The sequence below is a fragment of the Thalassophryne amazonica genome, chromosome 10 (assembly GCF_902500255.1).
Source record: "Thalassophryne amazonica chromosome 10, fThaAma1.1, whole genome shotgun sequence".
NCBI classification, from domain to species: Eukaryota; Metazoa; Chordata; class Actinopteri; order Batrachoidiformes; family Batrachoididae; genus Thalassophryne; species Thalassophryne amazonica.
In genome coordinates, this window is record NC_047112.1 from 75,618,717 (window position 1) to 75,641,874 (window position 23,158).

Consider the following 23,158-nt stretch of genomic DNA (forward strand, 5'->3'; position numbering starts at 1 on the left):
CCAGTTCGTTGTCGTAACCGACTTGAGTGGGCAAATGTTCACATTCGCTGGCGTTTGGCACGTTGGAGAGGTGTTCTCTTCACGGATGAATCCCGGTTCACACTGTCCAGGGCAGATGGCAGACAGCGTGTGTGGTGTCGTGTGGGTGAGCGGTTTTCTGATGTCAGTGTTGTGGATCGAGTGGCCCATGGTGGTGGTGGGGTTATGGTATGGGCAGGCGTCTGTTATGGACGAAGAACACAGGTGCATTTTATTGATGGCATTTTGAATGCACAGAGATACCGTGACGAGATCCTGAGGCCCATTGTTGTGCCATACATCCAAGAACATCACCTCATGTTGCAGCAGGATAATGCACGGCCCCATGTTGCAAGGATCTGTACACAATTCTTGGAAGCTGAAAATGTCCCAGTTCTTGCATGGCCGGCATACTCACCGGACATGTCAGCCATTGAGCATGTTTGGGATGCTCTGGACCGGCGTATACGACAGCGTGTACCAGTTCCTGCCAATATCCAGCAACTTCGCACAGCCATTGAAGAGGAGTGGACCAACATTCCACAGGCCACAATTGACAACCTGATCAACTCTATGCGAAGGAGATATGTTGCACTGCATGAGGCAAATGGTGGTCACACCAGATACTGACTGGTATCCCCCCCCCCCCCCCCCCCCAATAAAACAAAACTGCACCTTTCAGAGTGGCCTTTTATTGTGGGCAGTCTAAGGCACACCTGTGCACTAATCATGGTGTCTAATCAGCATCTTGATATGGCACACCTGTGAGGTGGGATGGATTATCTCAGCAAAGGAGAAGTGCTCACTATCACAGATTTAGACTGGTTTGTGAACAATATTTGAGGGAAATGGTGATATTGTGTATGTGGAAAAAGTTTTAGATCTTTGAGTTCATCTCATACAAAATGGGAGCAAAACCAAAAGTGTTGCGTTTATATTTTTGTTGAGTGTATATTGTCAAAACTATGTAGGGAGTACTTTTAAACTGTTAATATTTGAAGAGTTTGAAGAGATATTTGCTTGGTTATTAGCAGTGGTGGGCACAGATAACCAAAAAATTAACTTCAATAACAGATAATGAGATAACTGAAAAGTTATCTTTGATAAAGATAAACCGATAAACCACCCAAAAATGTATCGGAAGTTACAGATAACGGATAAATTCCAGTGTTGTCTCTGGTACATTTGCAAGTACTAACAAGCTGAATTTGAGTTTTAACACCACGATCGCTTTTGGAAGCGATGTAAGACTCAAACAATGAGTCAGCATTTCTATGTTTGAACATGCTGCTCTCTGCTGGCTACAGCACTGAAGCACCCTGAGAGCAGTAACAAAGCCAGCTCTCTACCAATCACAATGCTCCGGTCAGGCGGAGGTCATGAAAAATAAAGGCATCCTGACTTATGGTTTTGTGTGAATACTGATAGAATAACTCCATTAATGTCAATTCTGTAATTTGTACAAAGTTAAAATATAACATATATCTTTTAATGTTGAATAATGCACTAATTCTGAGGTTTTGTAACACACACAGACAGATCGCAAAGGATTCTGGATAAAATGTGCCTCTGCTAAACTAGACTTCTTCTTTCTCTTCTTACTGGGTAATGAGAAAAGTGAAATGTTAACTCAACTAAGAACTTGACCATGTCAGTTGATACAAATAAATTTATGTTTGCTTCAAAGTATGTGCGAACGTTAGCTGAAACCATTGCTAATAAACATTATTGGACAAAAACAAGGAGTGACGGGGTAGGGGGGTCCCAGTGGTTATAGGGCAAGAAGGAGGGTACACCTTGGACAGGATGCCAGTCTGTCACAGGGCCACATATAGACAAACAATTTAATATTTGTAATTCACCTAACCAGGGTTCTAGCCACAGTAGGCAGCATGGGGCAGTACCACCTAGTGCTACAAATTTCTGCCTGGCTCTTGCATTCAAATTAGTTGTCCCGCCCACCACAGATTTTTCAAAAAAAAGTACAAATTCGATCGCATTTCAATCTTATCGAGTTGTACTTTTGGTTTATTTTGCAATTTCAACCAAATAATTAAATAAATAAGAAATGTATTTCTCATTTTCTTTGTATCTAAATGCAAACAGCAGGGAGAACAGCAGCCAGCTGCTTTCAGCACTCTGTGAAGCTGCAGAACGCTGAAAGCAGAGATCAGAGTGGATTGAGATGCGCTCTGCTTTGACTTAAAGGGAAAAAAAACCCTCCAGAAATGTTTCATAATCCAGAGTTGCTTCTGTGTCGGCAAAGGGGACATCTGCTCCTCCTCAAGGGGAGGGAGCAGATGAGATAGAGCGAGAGGAGAGGAGGAGTGGGAGAGGAGCATCAGCCATTCAGTAAAAGTGAAAAACTGACAGTCAAATCAGTCCAGGTTCAGCTCTTGTTCAAACAAGGCAATTAGAGGTTATATTGTTTAAAATAATAATAATACTATTACATGTTGGAAAAAAAACATTCATGACAGAAAAACTCTGTCTGCTTCTCAGGATTGAAATGTACATTGTGTCATTTTTGAAAAAGAGAGCAAATGCTATATGCTCATCAAATATTAATGTGTTTTAACCCTTTTCAGTGTTATTTATTTTATTAACTTAGACTTTGACAGGAACATTAAAAAAACTAATATAAAATATTACAACATGACTCTCCTTTTTTTTGTCATTATTCTTTCTTTCAATGCATCTAAAACCACTCAAAATGAGTTAAAATAGGGCTTGCCAATAACGTTTTAGAGGTATAAAACCCTATAGCTTCAGGGGGCTCTGCCCCCTTGACCCCTGCTGGGGCCCTTGGACCTGCGATCATGTACTTTACCCAGCACTAAAATTGTCCTAGCGAGTAACAACTTTCCCACATGCAACATGAGTTCTCCTTTTTATTGTTACTATCATATCTCACTCAGCTCCTGGACCAGGTTTAAATCACACCTTCAGTGAGTTAAATTACAGTTGTATGGAGTTGAATCAATACTGATATGATCAACTCTGACTAACACTGCTGACACTTTGCAAGATTTTAACATTTAGCATGTTAAATCTCTAACACTTCTAAGATTCCAGTATTTGCTGATCAACACGTAAATTCAAAGCTATCACAGTATTTTTAGGGCTGTTTTGATTTTGCTTAGTACAATGATTTTCTTCCTCCCATAATGGAGTCATGTTAGTTATCGTTTTCTGTCTCAATTGATTGCATTAGGTCCAACTGAAAGGCCAACACCCAGAGAACACCTCTACATAACTACTCCTCAGAGCACTAGTGGAGGCACAACCTTTGCGCCTGGCACCAGCAGCCCATTTCATTGGTCCATCAAGAAGTCCCTGCATGACTCCAAAGTAACCACCCCAAGAAATGTGATCTACGTGGGTAAAAGTTCTACCTGGGAGCCCATGGAAGCCAAAGCAGGGCCACTAGAGATGATAACCCTGCCCAGCTCCCTCAAACATGACAGCCTGGAAAACTATTCAGGCGAGGGGAGGGAGCGGGACGAAGATGAGGCTAACACTTCATCAGCTGCCACAACTGCCTCAGGAGATGAGCGAGAAGCTGAGGGGAGTGGTGAAGGCAACAATTTCCCAGACGGGTTTGGACTAACCAGCAGTGCTGTCAAACCAAATTCTGAAACAGAAGAGTTTTCACTTAGCCAAGGCCCAAGTCAGTTTGGTACTACAGCAGAAGGCACAACTTTATCCAACTGGCAGCTCATCCAACAACCCACCACGTCATGGCCGGGCTTCCAGGAGCCCGAGAGAGTGGAGGAAGCCAGGGGGGAGGTTGTTTCTGTCCAACAGGCTAGTGATTTCTCCACTACCTCCCCAAATAGAATACAAGAGAGCTCAAAATCAGCATTCACCCCTGTTTTAATAAAGTACAGCACAACCACTGGTGGGCACGGCAGTAGAGAGGAAGTCACCATGTCTGAGGCAGTAACTTCAACACCTGAAAATGTAGTGGAGCTGCTAGCAACCACTGAGGTGTCCACACCAGAGATTCTGACCAGCAGTGACACAGAGAGGACTGATCTTACCACCACAGCAGCTATCACAGAAAAGCTCTCTGACAGCTCTTCCCCAGAGGAGTCAGCTATTTCCATTGCGTGGTTGGAGAAGAGTCAAACAACGAGTACATCCGACCTGCAGGAATACCTCACAGCCACGCTGGCACCCAGTGAGAGATCGCAAACCACTCTGGGTGTCCTTCAGTTGACCACCATCATGTCAGAAAATAAAATCAGCAGTGCAAAACTGGAATCCAGATCTGCAGTGTCAGAGCCTTTCATGGTGGGAAAACAGCAGGAGGAATACCAGTCCTCAGTGACAACAGAGAATGCGGATACTAAAGACGCAAAAAACACCTTTGGGATGGTAACCAACTGGGCCTTTGACCTCATCCCATCAGGTATGTAGGCTGTGATGAGTTCACCATCATGAATGATTTGAAATTATACAACTTGGTTCAATCCATCACTGGTATAATTACTGTCACAATATGTACAAGATGGTAACCTTCCTTCGTTAACACAGCTGTGTGACTTCACCATTTCTGGGTACAAATTCTGCAATACTACCTGAAATACATCTACAGCATACAATCATGTTTGCAATATGTGGCAGATTATAAACACCATGTTCCTTTCATTTCCACAACATTACACTGGAAAACTATGTTGTCACCGCCTGTGAGAGTACATGACATTGACAGCTGTGTTTTCAACATTTCCATGAGCAACAGCTGCTAAACTGGTTGTTGATTTATCCTAAAGGATGGCCAGAAATTTACAGCAACAGATTAATTTTTTCACTGCAGAGATGCCAGGAATGATATATGTGACATCACAGAGAGCAACTAGAGAGGACTCCAAAAGGGTACACCTTTGCAACACTTCACACATCTGTAACTCTCTCTGCAACTATTCGAGATTAAATTTTAGCAGGATTACACAAAAACTATGAATCCAATTTTCTTGAAGCTTGGTTAAAGGGTGGGGTAATGGGGAAAAAAATCATGAACCTTCGGATGAGATCTGATTGAGGGAACAGATCCAGAATTTTTGAGGGAGATAGGACATTTTCTTGTATTTATCAAGAGTTAATGTTCAATCAGCCATACGCAGAATGCTGATATCTACGTTATAGGGTTTGCTGAAAAGTTCCATCATTTGCGTGATTATTTCTACAAACAAGTGAAATACTGACAATGAATTGTATATTTGCTTAAAACTTGGAATTTTCTCTATCAGACAGTGTCATTACTTGTCCACATAGTCACCATTCCTTTTCCACACACCTATGGCAATGCCGGACAAGTTTTTGCATCCCATCAGTGAAGAAATCCAGTGTCTCCAGTCAGGCACAGCTACTTGGACCTCTGTATCAGTAGTGCCATGGTGTAACCTTAGGTGTACTTTCAGCTTGGGGAAAAGGATAAAGTCAAAGAGCAAAGATCCAGACTGTACTGCAGGTGTGGTAAGATCTTGTAAAATGTGAACCGTTGCAATGAATTCCATGTCTGTTGACTTTTTTGTGGATGAGCATTGTCATGCTAAAGAACTGTGTGGTTTCCAGGATTTTAAACGTGTGCACAGCTTTTGCAAAGTGTCCACATATTTGTCAGAGTTGACAGTGTTGCCGTGTTCCAAAAATTCTGAGCGAGATTCTGATATATTCTGATGTCTGCCAATTCGGATCTGGATCATCTCCAAAATTCAGTGGAGTCTTCCATGCCCTAATATCTATCTATGGTGCATATTTGTTGAGAATCTGTGAAGTCCTTTTGAAGTAATCCTTCAAAACCTATATAACAGGAAATCTTGATCCAGAATCCGTATCCAGATGACCTCCAAAATTCAGTGGAGTCTTCCATGCCCTAATATCTATCTGTGGTGCAAATTTGGGTTAGGGTTAGGGTTAGACAAAATCCTTCAAAGAGTATATAAATTGACATCTTGATCCAGAATCTGGATCTGGATCACCTCCAAAATTTAATGGAGTATTCCATTTTCTAGCTGTGGTGAAAATTTCATCAAAATCCGTGCAGTAGTTTTGATGTAATCTTGCTAACAGGCATCAAATAAATAAATGCTGATACTTTTATTATATCTGCCAAAATGGTCATTAAGACCTAAATGGACAGCTTTGTATTTTTGGTGGGCAGAGTCCTCATGCCTGGACCCCAATCAGTGCCATTTCTCTTGGGTCATAGTGAAGAACCTGTCTTCGGTGACAGTCCAGCAGAGGAAAGTATCAAATTCCTTTGCAGTTCCAGTCACAAGTTCTTGACAAATCCACTTTTGGATCTGTTTCAGCACCTGCGGAAACCATTGCTATAGGAAATTAAACGATGGACAATGTGATGAGCCCCATCTTTCGAAATTTAAAAGTTTCTTGCTTGTTATTTATTCACTCTGGAGTCATAACTTTTCAGACTGCCCATGTATGTCATGCATTCTTTCCTTGTGTCATTTCTTTGTCTTAGTTTGGTAGAGACAGTTCTAGATAGTGAGACACTGCAGGCAGGTTGAGACCAACTAAGTCTTTTTGAGGTAATTAATGGGTTGGGAGGAGCACAATAAGGTGAGCTGGGGACAGTCCCCAACAAATCAATGCAGACCCAAACTACAAGATGGGACAGCAGTCTCCAGTCTCATCCTTTAATTGGTCCGCTTTTCTTTCCTTTCTTCTTCAGTTCAATTTTCTTCTTTTTTGCTCTTTTCAGTTGTTATTTGTGTTCACAATAATTGCAGTGGCACTGCTGTTTTTCAGCTTGCTGGTATTGATTTGCTTTGATTGATAACATGACATTGAATATTTCAAGCAGCATCACAAATCCTCCATTCAATGATTACCAGTCCTGGGTTGACACAGATGGTAATTTTTGTTTTGTTTTGTTTCTTTGTTTCATTGTAATTTTTAAAAACAGCTGTCATTTATAGAAGATGGTCATCTTTACTGAGACAAAGGGTGTTCCAGACGCCCATCCACATGAGCCATCTCATGTCTGGGCTTGAACATCACTGTGCGGTAGTGGACATCTGTATGTGGTGAAAGTGTTGAACTTGCTGAGGCTTTCATTTATCTCAGCAATGTCGGTGAGATCAAGAAAGGCATGGGAACAGCTTGGAATTATGCAGGAATGGGTACATGAGGCTTTTTTTTTCCCCACAAAGTATGCCAAATTCCTTCTGCAATAGAACATTCAGAAAGAATATCTCTGAGAAGTTGTGAGTGTTTTGTTTACAGTTTTTCAATGATTTTACAATATCTGTCTATGCTCACCCAGAGTTTGTGTACGTGAAGGATCTTATGATGCAAACACACACACACACACACACACACACACACACACACACATATATATATATATATATATATATATATATATATATATATATATATATATAATATCACTGCTTTGTCATGTAAAAACCTTTCATAATGACCATTTTCTGCCTAATACATCTTCCCCAGGGGAACCGCCTTTGGCCAAGCGATGTTTTCTAATATAACAGGAGATAATGAAGTGGGGGACCTGCTGTCTCCCATTTAATAACCTCAGGAAGACACTTTTGTGATAAACCTGGATTCAATAGAAAGCACAGTAGCAATCCAATATCACTGCAAAACATTCTATTCAGACCTGCCTTGTTTGTTTGCAGTGCGGTGCTCGATTTTGCACATCATCATGATCAATTAATTTGCTTTCTTACATTTGAATTGCTTTCTGCCTTCTGTCTGTTTTGGTTTTTATGTTTGTTTTTGTTTTTTGCACAGTGATTATTTAGGAGGTAATTTCCCTGCTGTCACACACACACACACACACACACACACACACACACACACACACACACACACACACGCACACACACACACACACACACACAGTGACATGTTGCCATTCACAGTGATGGTCACAGTTCAGCTAATCAGTTGACTACTAATTAGCAAAGTCAACTTTTTCATGAATAGATTAACTTTCTAGCTAATTTTAGAAAACATTAGTGTAGCAGTTAGACCAATTACCTTCACACTGACTTTAAGTCACATTTGTTTAAATACAGTTTAACAGTCAAAATGTTTGTAAGCTATAAAATCATATATTGATTCCTGTTGGAGCATATGCATTTGTCCAATATGATCACTCAGTTCTATTGTTTCCATTATTTTTCTCGTGTGTGCTGCCTGATAGGTAAAATATCTCTGGTCGAAGTTCAGGAGTACAGAAGTTAATTTTGTCAGTTGTTGGTTTCATTAGGCAGCACATTTTCCTGTTTAGTAACAACATTTATTCATATTTGCTTGAAATGAGCATGAATGCCAATTGCATTTTATCTCTGGAGCGTGATGATTGACAAAAACATAGAGGCAGCCAGCACCCTCTGAACAACCAAAGACACAACACAGTAGCTGTCACTCAAAGTCATCATACCTCTAATATGATAGTGAACATGATGATGATAATGGTGACTGAAAGATAATAAATACATGTGTACTTTGCTCAAAGTTTTAATTTTTTCAACTTGTTTGAGCAGAGTGTAGAGTGATAGTACAATCAAAGAGGATGACAGTAACCACTGTTTTCTTCCAACAGTGCAGCACCCATGACCAGTATTTACAGAATCTTTTTTTAAAATCATCCATTCTTTGACTAAAATATGTTCACTGCATTTATGTTTTCGATCTTTTGCATTATGCATTCTAACCAACAGGTATTTCTGGTAGTTCATTAATAAATATTAGCAGTTAACCATCAGCAGTAGCTTCAACTAAATGTTTTATTGTTTTATTTATTTATTTTATTTTTTTTCCAGTTTCGTCTTGTCACACTTAATGGTTAGCAGATTAGTTAGCTGTTCCCACCACTGGCTGTTCATTCACTGCAAAAAAAAAAAAGAGATCTTACTTAGATGAAATATTTTATTTAAAGGCAAATTATGTTTATTTTTAGACTAGGAATTTTTTTTTTCTTCCAGACAGTTTTTGTACTAGAGCATGTCACTTGTTTCAAGTATTTCACTTGTTTCAAGCATGTTGTTCCGTATTTGTTGTGTTATTAATTGTCTTATTTTAAGTCTAGCTGTACTAGATTCAAGATAAATTACATACCATATGTGCTTATTTAAAGATGATAGCACTAACATAACACTGACTTTAATAACATTTTCTTATACTGATAAGGTTACTCAGAGATATTTTCCTTGTTTTAAGTCAAAACATGAGTCATAAGATATTCATTGATTTTTTGTTTTGTTTTGTTTTTTTAACATACCGCATTTTCCAGAGTATAAGTCAAGTTTGTTTTTTGTTTTGTTTTTTTAACTAATTTGGGAGGCCCTGAGACTCATACTGTGGTGCAACTTATAGATAAACTTATAGAAAAAAATTACTTGTTTTTAAAAGAAACTTGACAAATCATACTTTACTGTTATGTTGGCAGATAATTTTGCATGTGTTAAGTGATATAGCCCTTAAATTACAACTTTTTAAAATCTGAGTTCTTGCAGTGTTGCAAAAGAAATAGTACAACAGTACAAGAGTGCTTTTTTGCCTTTATTATTGTTTCTGATTTGGTAACATTTGAATGGAGTGAATGACCCTGCTCTTGTTAGAAGCAGCAGTGACACCCCTCCTTTGAATAACCTTTTGTAGTTGTCAGCTATGGTGCAGAGACAATTTCAGCATTGGGTGTCTGCCTATTAACGCAGAAAGACAGAGACAGAGGAGAGAAAGGGCAGAAGGATGGACTGGTAGGAGAGGGCGGGTCGAGGGAGAGGTGAGCAAGTCCTCCACAGTGCTGGAGGTGGGAGCACATTCCTCTTCATGATCACAGACCATATTAACCCAGTCCCATAGTATCACACAGATCAGATCCACAGTACCTGCACTGTTCATGCTCAACCCAGTTTCAACCACTTACTTTTTGTTGTTCTTTACATGTTCCTCCTTAGTATATATATATAGTAGTAAGCTATTCACTTCCACATCACTCTGTCCTGCAGCTAAACATACACAGATGAGTTGACATGCATTCACACATAAATGCACATAAAAACAGACCTATGAGAAAATGCACCAGTAGGCAGACAGCTTGATAAGCTTGCTCAGGAGCACAAAAGTCATTTTACATGCCACTCCATCATGCATGCACAATTACACATCGTATATGCTGCAGAGTGCATGCAAAAACTATTTTGCCCTCCTTGATCTTAATTCAAATGTATTTATACAAAATAGTAATATATCAATAATAATAATATTAATAATAATCTATTTTCTACACCTGCTTATTCCAGTTAAGACTCACAGAGTAATGCATTTGATGTCTTCTGCCAACATCTCTGTTTGTGGTGTGTAAAAATAAAAGCACCTGCTTGCAGCAAAGACAAAAAGCTGTGTGTGTGTGTGTGTGTGTGTGTGTGTGTGTGTGTGTGTGTGTGTGTGTGTGTGTGTGTGTGTGTGTGTGTGTGTGTGTGTGTGTGTGTGCATGTGTACATTTGCTTGTGTAACTTCCATCACCATCTATATGTTAAAAGCCACGTGGCCTCTGCATACGTGTATGTGTGCCTACGTGTGTTTAACTTCGATCACGGACAACCTGGGGAGAGCTGGCATTTGCCGTTTGGTATGTTTATGTATTTTGGATCAAGGATGAATGTCGCTAAAACGGAACGTTGATAGGACTAATATTTTTGGAGAGACTATGGATATTAGCTAACAACACTGAACAATGGATGTTGATAATTATATTCTGGACTCACACACCAATCCAAAGGTGGGAGGGGGGGGGTAAATCATCTATATATCAAAAGCATGCATGCATGCGTGCATGCGTGATTTTATTTATTAAGTTCAATGTAAGTACATAAATAAAACTGTAAATGCATTAAAAATACATGGATGACACAAGAAAGTGAAAACACTTATTTCCATTGTGGTCTGCTTAAAAATCAAATGACCAAATAGAAGAAAAATAGTAATAATACTGCAGATAATAATAATGCAGATAATAATACTGATAATAATAAGAATACAAATAACAATAATCACAAGAAGAAGAAGAATTATAGTGTGTATATGCAACAATAACCTAAACAATTTATAAATACTTTAAGACAGTAAATTAACATTAAAAAAAATCAAGTAATTAACAAGAAATAGAAAGGTTGAGCTCTTCTAAAAACTGTTGAGGTCTAAGGTTCTAAATACATTCTGGTCCCACACACCATTCCAACTCATTATAGAAACTTTGCACAATTTATTACCACCCTTGAAAAATGTCAGCTACCGATTTTATAAACATGACCCAATCTAGATCCCCATGGGCAATATGTTAGTACACTTTAATCACTAAGTGAAAACACATCTTTATAACATAATCTATATTTAACAATAATGAATTACAACCCTGAATCAGAAAAAAAAGTTGGAATTACTGGAAGGAAGGAAGGAAGGAAGGAAGGAAGGAAGGAAGGAAGGAAGGAAGGAAGGAAGGAAGGAAGGAAGGAAGGAAGGAAGGAAGGAAGGAAGGAAGGAAGGAAGGAATTCTATGCGGATAGTATGAACACAAGATATTTCATATTTTTTCTGGTAAAATTCATTTAATTTGTTCATATATATCCATTCTGGTATCCTGTCCAGGGTGTACGCTGCCTCTGTCCCTATGACTGTGTTGTGTGTTGGGGGTGTGGCTGGACATTTTGGTGTTCTTTTCTTTTCTTTGCTCTCCAGGTGGCATGAGAACTGATTTGTCTGTGGAGAAGGTGCTGGCTGAAGAGTCCTTCACCCTCATCAACATCATGTGCAGCACCTGTGAATGGTGCTCACGTGCAGCCTTAAAGACTTTCAGCTGAAGCAGATAATTGGATGGCGTTCTGCATTTAAGTCATGTGTGATTCAAGCAGAACTGCCGGGAACTCGACCTTGTGATGTTCGTTTGTGAGACGCTGAGGACCGCGCCTGGGTTTGACACATCGAGCCCGTGAAGGAGGAAGGGTGAGGGACACATGCTGTCAGCACACATCAGAGGTGATTAAGTATTTGACTAATTGTTGATAGTAACTTGGTATTTTGTTACGCAGTATATTTGAATTGTGATGAGAATTGTGCAGCTGGCTTCTCACTGCTGTGGCTTGCGGACAAGTGATCCTCCACCTGTTGTGAGAAGCTGCTCATTTGCATAAAGCTTAAAATACAGACCTGAATGTGTTGCTGATAGTGTGTGTCTTTTGAAGGATATTAGTTGTAACTGCTGACTTACCTCACCTCTTCTATCCTTCGCAGAGAGTCGGTTTGTCATGTCCACCTGGGGGGTGTTTGGCGGTAGTGGTGAGTCCAGGAGCGCCAGGCTTTGATCCTTTTGGGCGCTGGAGAGCGTGCCAGCCTTCACTCCACCAGAAGGACACTATTTTCATTTTTACACTTTATTATGCACTAGCGGGGGAAATAAATAAATTGTTTTTGTTATTGGAACCGCTTTCTGGTTATTTTTAGCGCTGGGTTCCATCTGACGCAGGTCCGCTCCTCAACCCGCGTCGACACATAACAGTAGTTCCCGGCCATTCCATAATGAACCCAGCGGCAGAGGCGGTTCCTTTTGCCGAAAAAGTTCAAGAACACTTGGAGAAAATATGGGAACAATTGCCGCATCTCACAAGCCAAATTGGGCCAGCGGACGCCCGTGTTGCGGAGCTTGTAGCGCAAGCCGTTCCGCTTCCTGCTGCTCCAGCTGCGGCACCATCGATACTGGTGCAGATAACTCCGTCTCCCAGAGATTCGACGTCCGAACTGATTGTTTGTCGTCCGGAGCCTTATGCGGGAGACGTTGAAGCCTGTGCTTCATTTTTGATGCAATGTTCTCTGGTGACATATCTCCAGGTGTTCTGGGACAGGCAAAATAACACACACAAAAAAAAAAAAAAAAAAAAAAAATCTTGTATGGGTTAATGTTTTGTTTTCTTTAAATAGGGGTTATAATTTGTTTGGGGAGTCAGAGGCGTGTCTGGTGGAGTGAATGTTAGGTGGTTAGAAGCCCGTCTGGGCTCACTTAATTGTTAATTTTATGTGTTTTTAGGTATTTTCTGTTTGGGTTGTTGGGTCGTTTTATTTTGTTGTTTTTTATTTCCCTACATCCCTAACCCCAACCTCACTTGCCCCAAGACCGTTCGTCTTGTGGGTTGTGGGGTGGTGCAGGTTGGTCACGCTGAGCGTTCTCAGAAGACCTCTGCACCTGGGGGGGGGGGGGTGTTAGGGGCGTTTTTCTTGGTTTGGTTAGGGCCCGGTTCCACTCCAGCCTCGGTGAGCCTTTGTACCGTTCGTCATTGGTGTTGCTGGGGTGTGGTCCAGCGGGAACATACCTCAGTCGGAGGGGTGGGCCGATCTGTTGCCGTTCGCCATTTCGGTAGTTCCACCCCTCCCGAGAGGCTGGGGTATGGTCGAGTTGGGGCACCGGACGTATTTCCGGTTTTCCGCTGCGCCTTGGGGTTGGGGCTGGGTTAGTTTTTCCTGTTCCCTTCCCCGGCTTAATGTTTTGAGCCGTTCGCCAAAATTGAGCCACCGAGGGGCTCTGGGAGGGACCTGGGGTCTTTCGGGGTGCCGGGGAAGGTAACAGGGTTTACGGTCGTTTTATATCCCCCCAGGGTTGTTTTTGGTAGTCCTCTGGGGGTTGGATTTTGATTTTGTTTTGTTTCCTTCCGGGTTCCACCTCCAGGGTTGATGGGACGGTCCTCTGGGGGGGGAATTGGCTTGGGGCCGACTAGCCAAGTGTGGCCGGGTCTGGGTTTCCGGGGTTGTGGGGAGGGTACCTCCTGGGGTTGATGGTACGGTCCTCTGGGGGGCGCCGTTTGCTCCATGTACACCTGGGGACCTTTGTGGGATTCTGGTTCTGGCTGTTCCTCCTGGAACTGGCGGTAAAGGCCTTCTGGGGGGGGTTGGGCTCTGCAGGTCGTTCTGGGGGGGTTGTTTGTTATTTTTCTTTTATGCATTTATGTTTGTATTGTGTTTGTGGGGCTGTGTTGGGTTTTTGCGTTTGGGTGTTTTTCTTTTCTTCCCGGGGTTGGATGGGACGGTCCCCTGGGGAGGTTTTGGGTGGGTTTTGTGTTTTTTCTTGTGTGTTGGATTATACTAGGGACTGTTTTGGGATTTTTGTTGATGCCAGCCGGCCTTCCAGCTGCGGTGCCCTGTCCTGCTGTCTGTGGTGGACCTTGGGAGCGTTGTGCTGTCTGCTTCCTGATGAGGACCCCGGAGGGAGGTGCTGTTCTCGGGCCTGGTCTGTTTGGTCGCCGGGAGGCTTCCCGTTAAAGGGGGGGTACTGTTGTGTGTTGGGGGGTGTGGCTGGACATTTTGGTGTTCTTTTCTTTTCTTTGCTCTCCAGGTGGCATGAGAACTGATTTGTCTGTGGAGAAGGTGCTGGCTGAAGAGTCCTTCACCCTCATCAACATCATGTGCAGCACCTGTGAATGGTGCTCACGTGCAGCCTTAAAGACTTTCAGCTGAAGCAGATAATTGGATGGCGTTCTGCATTTAAGTCATGTGTGATTCAAGCAGAACTGCCGGGAACTCGACCTTGTGATGTTCGTTTGTGAGACGCTGAGGACCGCACCTGGGTTTGACACATCGAGCCCGTGAAGGAGGAAGGGTGAGGGACACATGCTGTCAGCACATATCAGAGGTGATTAAGTATTTGACTAATTGTTGATAGTAACTTGGTATTTTGTTACGCAGTATATTTGAATTGTGATGAGAATGGTGCAGCTTGCTTCTCACTGCTGTGGCGTGCGGACAAGTGATCCTCCACCTGTTGTGAGAAGCTGCTCATTTGCATAAAGCTTAAAATACAGACCTGAATGTGTTGCTGATAGTGTGTGTCTTTTGAAGGATATTAGTTGTAACTGCTGACTTACCTCACCTCTTCTATCCTTCGCAGAGAGTCGGTTTGTTGTGTCCACCTGGGGGGTGTTTGGCGGTAGTGGTGAGTCCAGGAGCGCCGGGCTTCGATCCTTTTGGGCGCTGGAGAGCGTGCCAGCCTTCACTCCACCAGAAGGACGCTATTTTCGTTTTTACACTTTATTATGCACTAGCGGGGGAAATAAATAAATTGTTTTTGTTATTGGAACCGCTTTCTGGTTATTTTTAGCGCTGGGTTCCGTCTGACGCAGGTCCGCTCTTCAACCCGCGTCGACACATAACAGACTGCTGGTTTTGGCTCCAGCCCAACCACCAGTGTAAGTCCTGCATGTTGTGTTGTGAAACTTTGCAAAGCATTTTTTTTTGTATGTGTGTGTGTGTGTGTGTGTGTGTGTGTGTGTGTGTGTGTGTGTGTGTGTGTGTGTGTGTGTGTGTGTGTGTGTGTGTGTGTGTGTGTGTGTTAAATGAGAACTATTGTGGCCTCTGATGGCCACCATAAAAAGCCAGTTGAGTCATTATTACTGTTATTATTGTTATTATTATTACTTTTGAACTGATGCACAGCCGGTCTGCTCTGTGTCAGCCTGATCCCGTCAGATCTCAGAAGCTAAGCAGTACAGGACCTGTTTAGTACTTGGATGGGAGACCTCTTTGGAACACCAGCGGCTGTGTGTGTTTCTCCAGGTAAAACTGGAGTTGCATCAGGAAGGGCATCTGGCGTAACACTTGTGCTAAATACTGATGCGAATATGACTGTATCCGCTGTGGTGACCCCGAACAAAAACGGGAGCAGCTGAATGGACAACAACAACAACTTTTGAACTGATGCCCTAAAATATGCAAAAGCCAAAAGCTAGTCAGTGTAGTTATAAGGCACATTATCTTCCAGCTCACTGCAAGCAATATTTTCCTGTTTATTTTCATGTCATGAAGCTGAACTGATGATTGCAAAAGTACCCCATGGTTTAAAGGCCTCAAGAAGTTACAAAAATGTTCCCAAGCTGCATGGCTGAAAAGGTAATGAAGTGAAAATTGAGGTCCTTTGGCTATTTGGCACTACAGTCCATTAGACTGCACTCAGTAAATGTTGGCTGTCTGTACAGTATTTAAAGTATCCAGATCAGTCTGATACCAAGTCTCACAAGTGGCACACAGGGAACAGACGCCTCTGAGTTATAGCCAAACACCTTGTCCTGGACTCAAGATGGATCAGACCTCTGGCACATCAATAACACCCCAGCCAGCCCTCAGCCAAATTAGAGTGTTAAATTTGGAAGAGAAGAGCCAATAGGTTGAATAGTGAGTGTGTTTGTGGGTGGAGGAGAGAGGAACATGATAAATGGAGGCAGGGCCAGGCTGGGCTGGCATGTTATCAGTGTGTGTGTGTGTGTGTGTGTGGATGGATGTTCAGTTTGTGTGCTGGCAGTGAGAGTCATTGGGTATTTCTGTCACAAGCAGCAGTGGGCTACTTTCTTTACGCCGCATAAAGGAGTCAATTCATTCCTCTGCCTCGCTTTCTCGCTCCAATTTTTTTCTCCCTCATTTCTCGTCTCTGTTTCTCATTCACTCTCCCGGACTTTATGTCTTTTATTACTCCTCCGGTCATTGTTATGACTGTATCATAATCTTTTGAAATCCTCTTGAACTTGAGCGTACTACAACATCAGGCCCCTGTACGATCACCAACTTCGCCAAGATTCTCATCACTTTTCTCCTTCCCTGTCAGCTTTATCTCCTTTTTTTTCTTCTTTTTCATGGTGTAATTCTGCCTTTTTTTTTATGTCAGACATCCCCGTTGAATCTAATCCTGTTGGCTGCTGCATATTAAATGAATGGGGTTTCTTAAAGAACAGCCTTGAGGGACTCTGGGCTCTGTTGTTGTGTGTGATGAAACAGCGTTACACACCAATCTCTGCTGATGGAGAATAGGCTTTTCTACTGCTAACCAGTGCAATAACAAAGCAAGCATGGTGATGAAAAAATGAGATTAAATATACTGTGATGAGAATTCAGACTGCCCCATTTGTTGACATTGACGGGTTTTGGTAGCAACGATTTTTTGCACCCACTGCGACACACCTCAGAAGTTGTAGGACTGCAGGTCTCTGTCCATCATTCTGTCACAAAATCTCATTAATGCAACTCCACTCACATGGCTACAGATGTAAATCTGGCATCATTTTGGTATATGGACAGAGGTGGTCTGTACTTTTGACGTAGACCTTCAAAATGACTTTGATTTTGGACATTGACATATGTAATTTTGGAGAAAAGGGTTGGTATCTTATTAACAAAACACCTCCAAGACTGCATGGGACCCAAAAACAGTATGGGTATCAAAGAACAGGGGACTGTTTGTTGATCTGGATGTGACCATTTGTTTTGATCTTAACCCATAAATGACCTTGTTGCAAGGCAAAAAAAAAAAAAAAAAATCACAACATAACATCATGTCAGGTCAGGGAGGATAGACTAATACCACATACACCACATTAGGGAACCACTGTATGCCAGGGATGACAAGCACCCAGGCAGGTGGCCAGTCCATCCCCATCTAGCTATCTAACTCCCTTAGGAAGGTGAAATATGGGTAGTTCCTTGATTTTTACCTGGGTCCTCAACACTGAGGCACACACATGCCAGATTATACACATAGTCTAAATGTTGTAGCTGACATTCCCTTGTGATTTACCTCATTCTCCTCAACTAGGTCTCCTTAAGTACCATTCATCTGATACAAAGTCATCCCAGCAGTACCCAAGGAGCTCCCAAAATGAGACTTTGTATCAAAGACATCGAATCATCACCTTAAGTCACTGGTTGGCACCAATGTCTCACAACCAACCAACTCAAAACTGTTGGATTGTTGTCATCACTATCCATGGTGCTGGTCATGACGAACTGTCTGTGTCTGGTCATGGAGAACTGTTCGTGTCCGACGAAGGCCGCGCCCACACAAAGGCGAAACGTTTGAAACGTCCGTACATAGTTGATGAAACGTTCTTAACGCTATATTTACTGTATGAAAATGTTTAGGTCGTCGAGGCGTCGTTACATATACGTTAATTACTCATTCAGCTGTTGTCATGTTTGTTCAACCGAGGTGAACGAAGAGTGAACGAAAGTCTAACGTTACAAAAACTAAGCAAACGATAACAAACCGTCACAAACGACAGTGAAACTAAATACGGACGAATTGAGGTTTACGGTGGTGTTCATTCAAGATTTTCGACAGTTTAAAAATCCTGACGAAGTGACCGCTGCCAGACCGAAGCTGGCGAGGGTTAAACGATGCCAACAAAAGTCCAGATTTCAGGTTTCGTCAGGGCTTCGTCACCCTTCGTTAAGTGCCATGTGACTGGGCCATAATAAAGGTACCGGAACCAACCATGTGACTCTATAAGCACTTTCCAGGTGTCTCTCAGTCTCTAAGGCCAAGGACCCAGAGACATTAATTTCACTGTCTTTACTAGTTCAGCACTTTCACTACATATACAGGCACTTGTGTTGAGTAGGTCCAGGAAGTCAGTGAAAGCCTGGATCTTGGTGTCAATCCAAGAAAAATGGAAACCCAAACACTTCAATTCTCATGAATTACAAATACTTATAAATACTACTAATTTTGCAAGTTGATTTTTGCTTTAAACTGTTAGATTGAGGGTGTTTTGTATTTGGTACCATTGCATAATACCATACCTGAGATGACCCCCCACCCCACCTGACCCAACCCCACCCCCAACCCACCCACTGCCGTCTTTGCTTTCACATTGTAAAACCATACTCGAGACCACCTTTTCAAGTGGACCCAGGTACAGTAACATATTCTGTGATCCAGTACAGTACACAATGTTCACACTATTGTACTGTGGAGTCAAAGTACTCCGATCCGAGGCTGTGTCCCTGGCGTGAAATTCCCCTAAAACATAGTTCCTAAATAATTATATTTGTCAGTTAGGAGATAAGAAATAAGAAAATAATCAGACTGCTCTCTCTTGGTTCAAGTGCACATTTGGAGTTCAGGGTTTTGATTTAAACATGACAAAAACAATGAAACTAATAAATATGTTTGTGAAGCTCATGGCCTGTCTCACTTTGTTTAATATTTTGCAGTGAGCTTGAAAAAACGCACAAAATGACTTGCATGGACATTTTTATGGCTTCATAAATGTAATTTATTATCTTTGATGTCACAACAAAACTCGGTGATCATTTAGTCCCTCGGAGCGCCTTCACTAACCGCTGTATTTTATTTTTGAGACCGTGTGAGTCACCGTTCCCAGGATGACAGATGGATGAATGTCTGCATGTCTTGATTTTTTAAACAAGTTTACTGTTCTTTATATACTTGTTTTCCATTTCTGAGCTCTGTAAAGATACGTTTCATGGCAAACCAAAGTAATTCAGTAACACAATAACTACAAATGCCCAGCTTTAATTTTAATTTTTTGGTGCACACCATATGGCTTTTAATCATGTATTTGTTCTCTTACTACAATGCCTTATGCTCATATGTGCATAAAGCATTGTTATGAGACATTTATTGTGTAGTCTTTCTCCAATACCAACTTTTTTCTCATATTGGTTTTAGATTAAGGTTTTGAGTAAACATTGCTTACGTCTCTATTCCCATTTAAGTCAAATCAGGAGAATTGTTGTCAGATTTGATGGAGAGAGTAAAAGCAACTTTCTCAAGTAACAGCTAGAAGTGATCTGAGAGCATGTACCTTGTAATATTTTGACCACAGGTTCCAGAAAGAGAAATCTGAGGAAGAAAAAATAACACAGGAATCTCCTCATGCTGTACTTCCCTTGACATTAAAAAAATCATCAACCTGACAGCTGTCTGTGGAGCTTCTCAGTCATCTAGTTGCTGTACGCAATACAACACTCCGGTACTGTATGAAAGTCTATGTAACACTGCACTACTGTACATCAAGCCTCTGCAATTGTATGCTACCCTACATCAGTCCGGCGAAAAATCCTTTACGTTTTTTATCAGTACATACCTACATTACTAAATTTTATTCAGCCCACTGGACTCTGCTGAACTCCCCCCCCCCCCCACACACACACACACACACACACACACACACGTAAGATATGCAGCACAATGCAACTCTATGGATGCCCGGTGTGAAAGGAGATTAACTCTTTAGTAATTTTAGTTCTGGTTCATTCTTTAAGTGTATATCTGTTTTCAGTCTTGCTTCTAAGTGTTATTGAGTTTTACATTTATTTCTAAATATCCTACTCTGGTTTTATTCTAATGGCTTGTCAGGTTTACCCTACTTCCTGTTTTACGTTGACAGTCTTCTCTGTTCTTGTTTGGTTTGCTTTCTTCCTGTTTGCGCTCACACCTGAACTCATTTAGTCATTAGTGCACCTGCAGTCAGTTGTAATCACTTCCCAGTGTATTTAAACTCTGCTTTCCAGTTTCCAGTTTCTTGGTTGGTGGTTCTTTTTGCATTAGTGTTTCTGTGTGTTTGTGTCTTCCAAGTCAGATGTTCTGGTTTGACTTGTATTTTCTTTTGTGACCTTTGATCCTGCTGTTTGATTTTGGACTTTTTGCTTTGAACAGTGAGTTTGTGTGTATGACCTTAGACTGAAATTGGCTTTGAAGAACACTGTTTGAACATATCCTGCTGATTCACTGCATTTGGAGTCACATTAGCACCAAACCGCAAGATGAAAATATTTCACTCTTCATCCAGAAAAGCTTCATCAGTCCTAGTTGGAGTAGAGTAGTTGGAGACTGAGTGTACAACCATAATATTTATTTCTGATATAACGAACACAACAGAATGATCAAACTTTGATGAATTTATAGATGGTATTATATGGTACCAACATACTTGCTCCCCTTAAAAATTCATATTTTGATGCAAAAAATCCCAGTCTTTATAGGGATTCACACCAAATTAAATATATTGTTGAAATATCTCATAATGTAAATACCTGATTTTTATTTTTTATGATGTCTATGTATTAATTTCTGCAAACCTGACAAAAATCTTCTTAATTGGCCTAACTTACAATGTTAAAATATAAATAAACAAAAAGCTGTGGAGCTGCCTGCTTGATCAGATCCAAAAGTTAACGTTTCCTACTTGGCCCAAATGCCACCCTCACACCACATTTCAAGAAAATCACTTCAATACACTTTGCGTAATCCTGCTCTCAGACAAATGGCATTGAAAACTTTACCTCCTTTCAGAGTAATAAAACAAACTAATGCTTTGAGTCACACAGCAGATGCAACCATCAACTGCTTGTTGGAGCATTCAGGCATCCTCTCCTTGTCTAGTTTTAGTGTAGTATTTGGCATGTTTGCTAAACCAGGTAAGAAAAGGCCTCTGGTGAGCCATATGTCATTCCATTAAAAAAACATTTTCTTTGAAAGTTCTTACCAGATGAATATATTTCTTATTGTCATGTTAAGCCTCAAAGCCCCTGAGGGTGTGACGAGTTTTTTTTTTTTTTTTTTTTTTTTTTTTTAATATAGCATCACCTGAGCATGCCACCAAATGCAAATTATGTGAGGGACACACTGAGACGAAGAGTTTGGCGAGAACACTGTCAGATTGAATGTAATCCTTGGCGGAGTCGAGTCAGTGTGCAGCTGTGCAGAGTGGAACAGACTAACCCGAGCAAAGTGATGAACTATTATTCAGTCTGTATCAGATTATACTTCAGGATTCTGCTTCCTTTAACTGAAAGAATATTTCACTATTTTATCAAGACTGCGTTTCCTTGGAGGACATGAAAGGACAAATTGCTACTACCAAGCCAAGTTACTGTAAGATCACCTTCTTTCTCATCCACGAACACATTTACTTAAATGCCTCTAAATAAGAAAGACCTGGAGCAAGAATTATTAAACAATTTAACAGATCTAATTATTGATATTTTATTTAAATAATGAAAATTACTGAAGCATTTGTAGGATTGGTTGTCAGCACTGACAACCAATTCCACAAACAGATAAAAGGTTTATGGTGACACCTAAGATCCTATTTCAAAGTTTTATATAATTTTGAGGAACTTAACACTCATAAGGAAGAGCATAAATCTGAAACCACTGGATTTTCTTTTGTGTTCACCCATATTCCTTCAATGATTTCCATATTTGGCTAATGTTGTGGGTACATAAGGGTTTTTCGGAATCAATGGATACACTGATTGCACCACTTCAGATGTTGAGCAATAAATCAGAGTATCTGGCTTTAGGGTGGTTCTGAAGCCAGGCTTTTAATGACTTCCTGAACTTAGCCATCAGAAGTGTATCTGTATGTGATGAAAGTGTTCAACTTGAAGAGACATTCACTTATCTCGGCAGTCACGTTCATTTCTCTAGTTCTGGGTATTTGCCATCAAGAGACACCCGGGAAGAGCTTGTGGAGTCATGAGGTCAATGGACAGAGCCATTTGACAAAGCTGATATCTTTGCAGGAGACCGGCGGTCCATGTCTTTCTGGTGGTTGTCAGCCTTGTATGCTAGCCAGTGAACCTACGGCTGCAACTAGATATCTTTGGTACTCTGTCTCTTTAGAGGATCCTTGGGTACAGCTGAAATGAGTTTGTGTCAAATAAGCAGTTGCTAAGATGACTAAAAACCAGGAGTATCAGCTTTGGCTAAGGGGACACACACATTTCTGCTGGCTGATTACTTTCAAGATGTGTGGTTGTATCGTTGGGTGGTTATCATCCAAGACCCAAGAAGGTTCCATGATGTGGTACAATGCATATTGTGGTACAATACATTGTGGTTGAGGGCTTACTGGTGGCTCTACTGGGCCACCAGTAGAGGGCTTGCCTCTACTGGTGGTTGGCTCTCACTGCTGTATTGTATCACTTCCTGTTCCGGAGCACAGCGGTGTTTTGCTGTATCTGTTAGCTGTTTAATCTGCGCAGTTAGATTGATCTAGATAACTAGATAATGATTTGTTTCACAGTGTAATCTTCGCGTGCCTTAACTAAAGCACTCCCTCTGCTGAATCACCTCTAAATTATTTACACATTATTCACTTTCTGTGTTTTTAGGAATCCGCTAGCTTAGCGCAACTACTAGGTCTTAGCCGATTTAGCATGGCGGCTTCTCCTGTCTCTCCCGCACTTTTCTGCTCTGGGTGTGAAATGTTTAGTTATTCCTCGGCCTCCTTTAGCAGTAATGGTACTTGTAATAAGTGTAGCTTATTCGTAGCTTTGGAGGCCAGGCTGGGCGAATTGG

General features: G+C 41.4%; 1 protein-coding gene across 1 annotated transcript in view; it reads left to right on the top strand.

Moving 5' to 3' along the window:
* Positions 1 to 23,158, top strand: part of ncanb (neurocan b) — a 377,055-nt gene that overhangs the window by 77,389 nt on the left and 276,508 nt on the right. Inside the window, exon 8 of the mRNA XM_034179195.1 lies at positions 3,233 to 4,432. Within this exon, the coding sequence (XP_034035086.1) occupies positions 3,233 to 4,432 (1,200 nt within the window). The remainder of the gene's footprint in view (positions 1 to 3,232; positions 4,433 to 23,158) is intronic.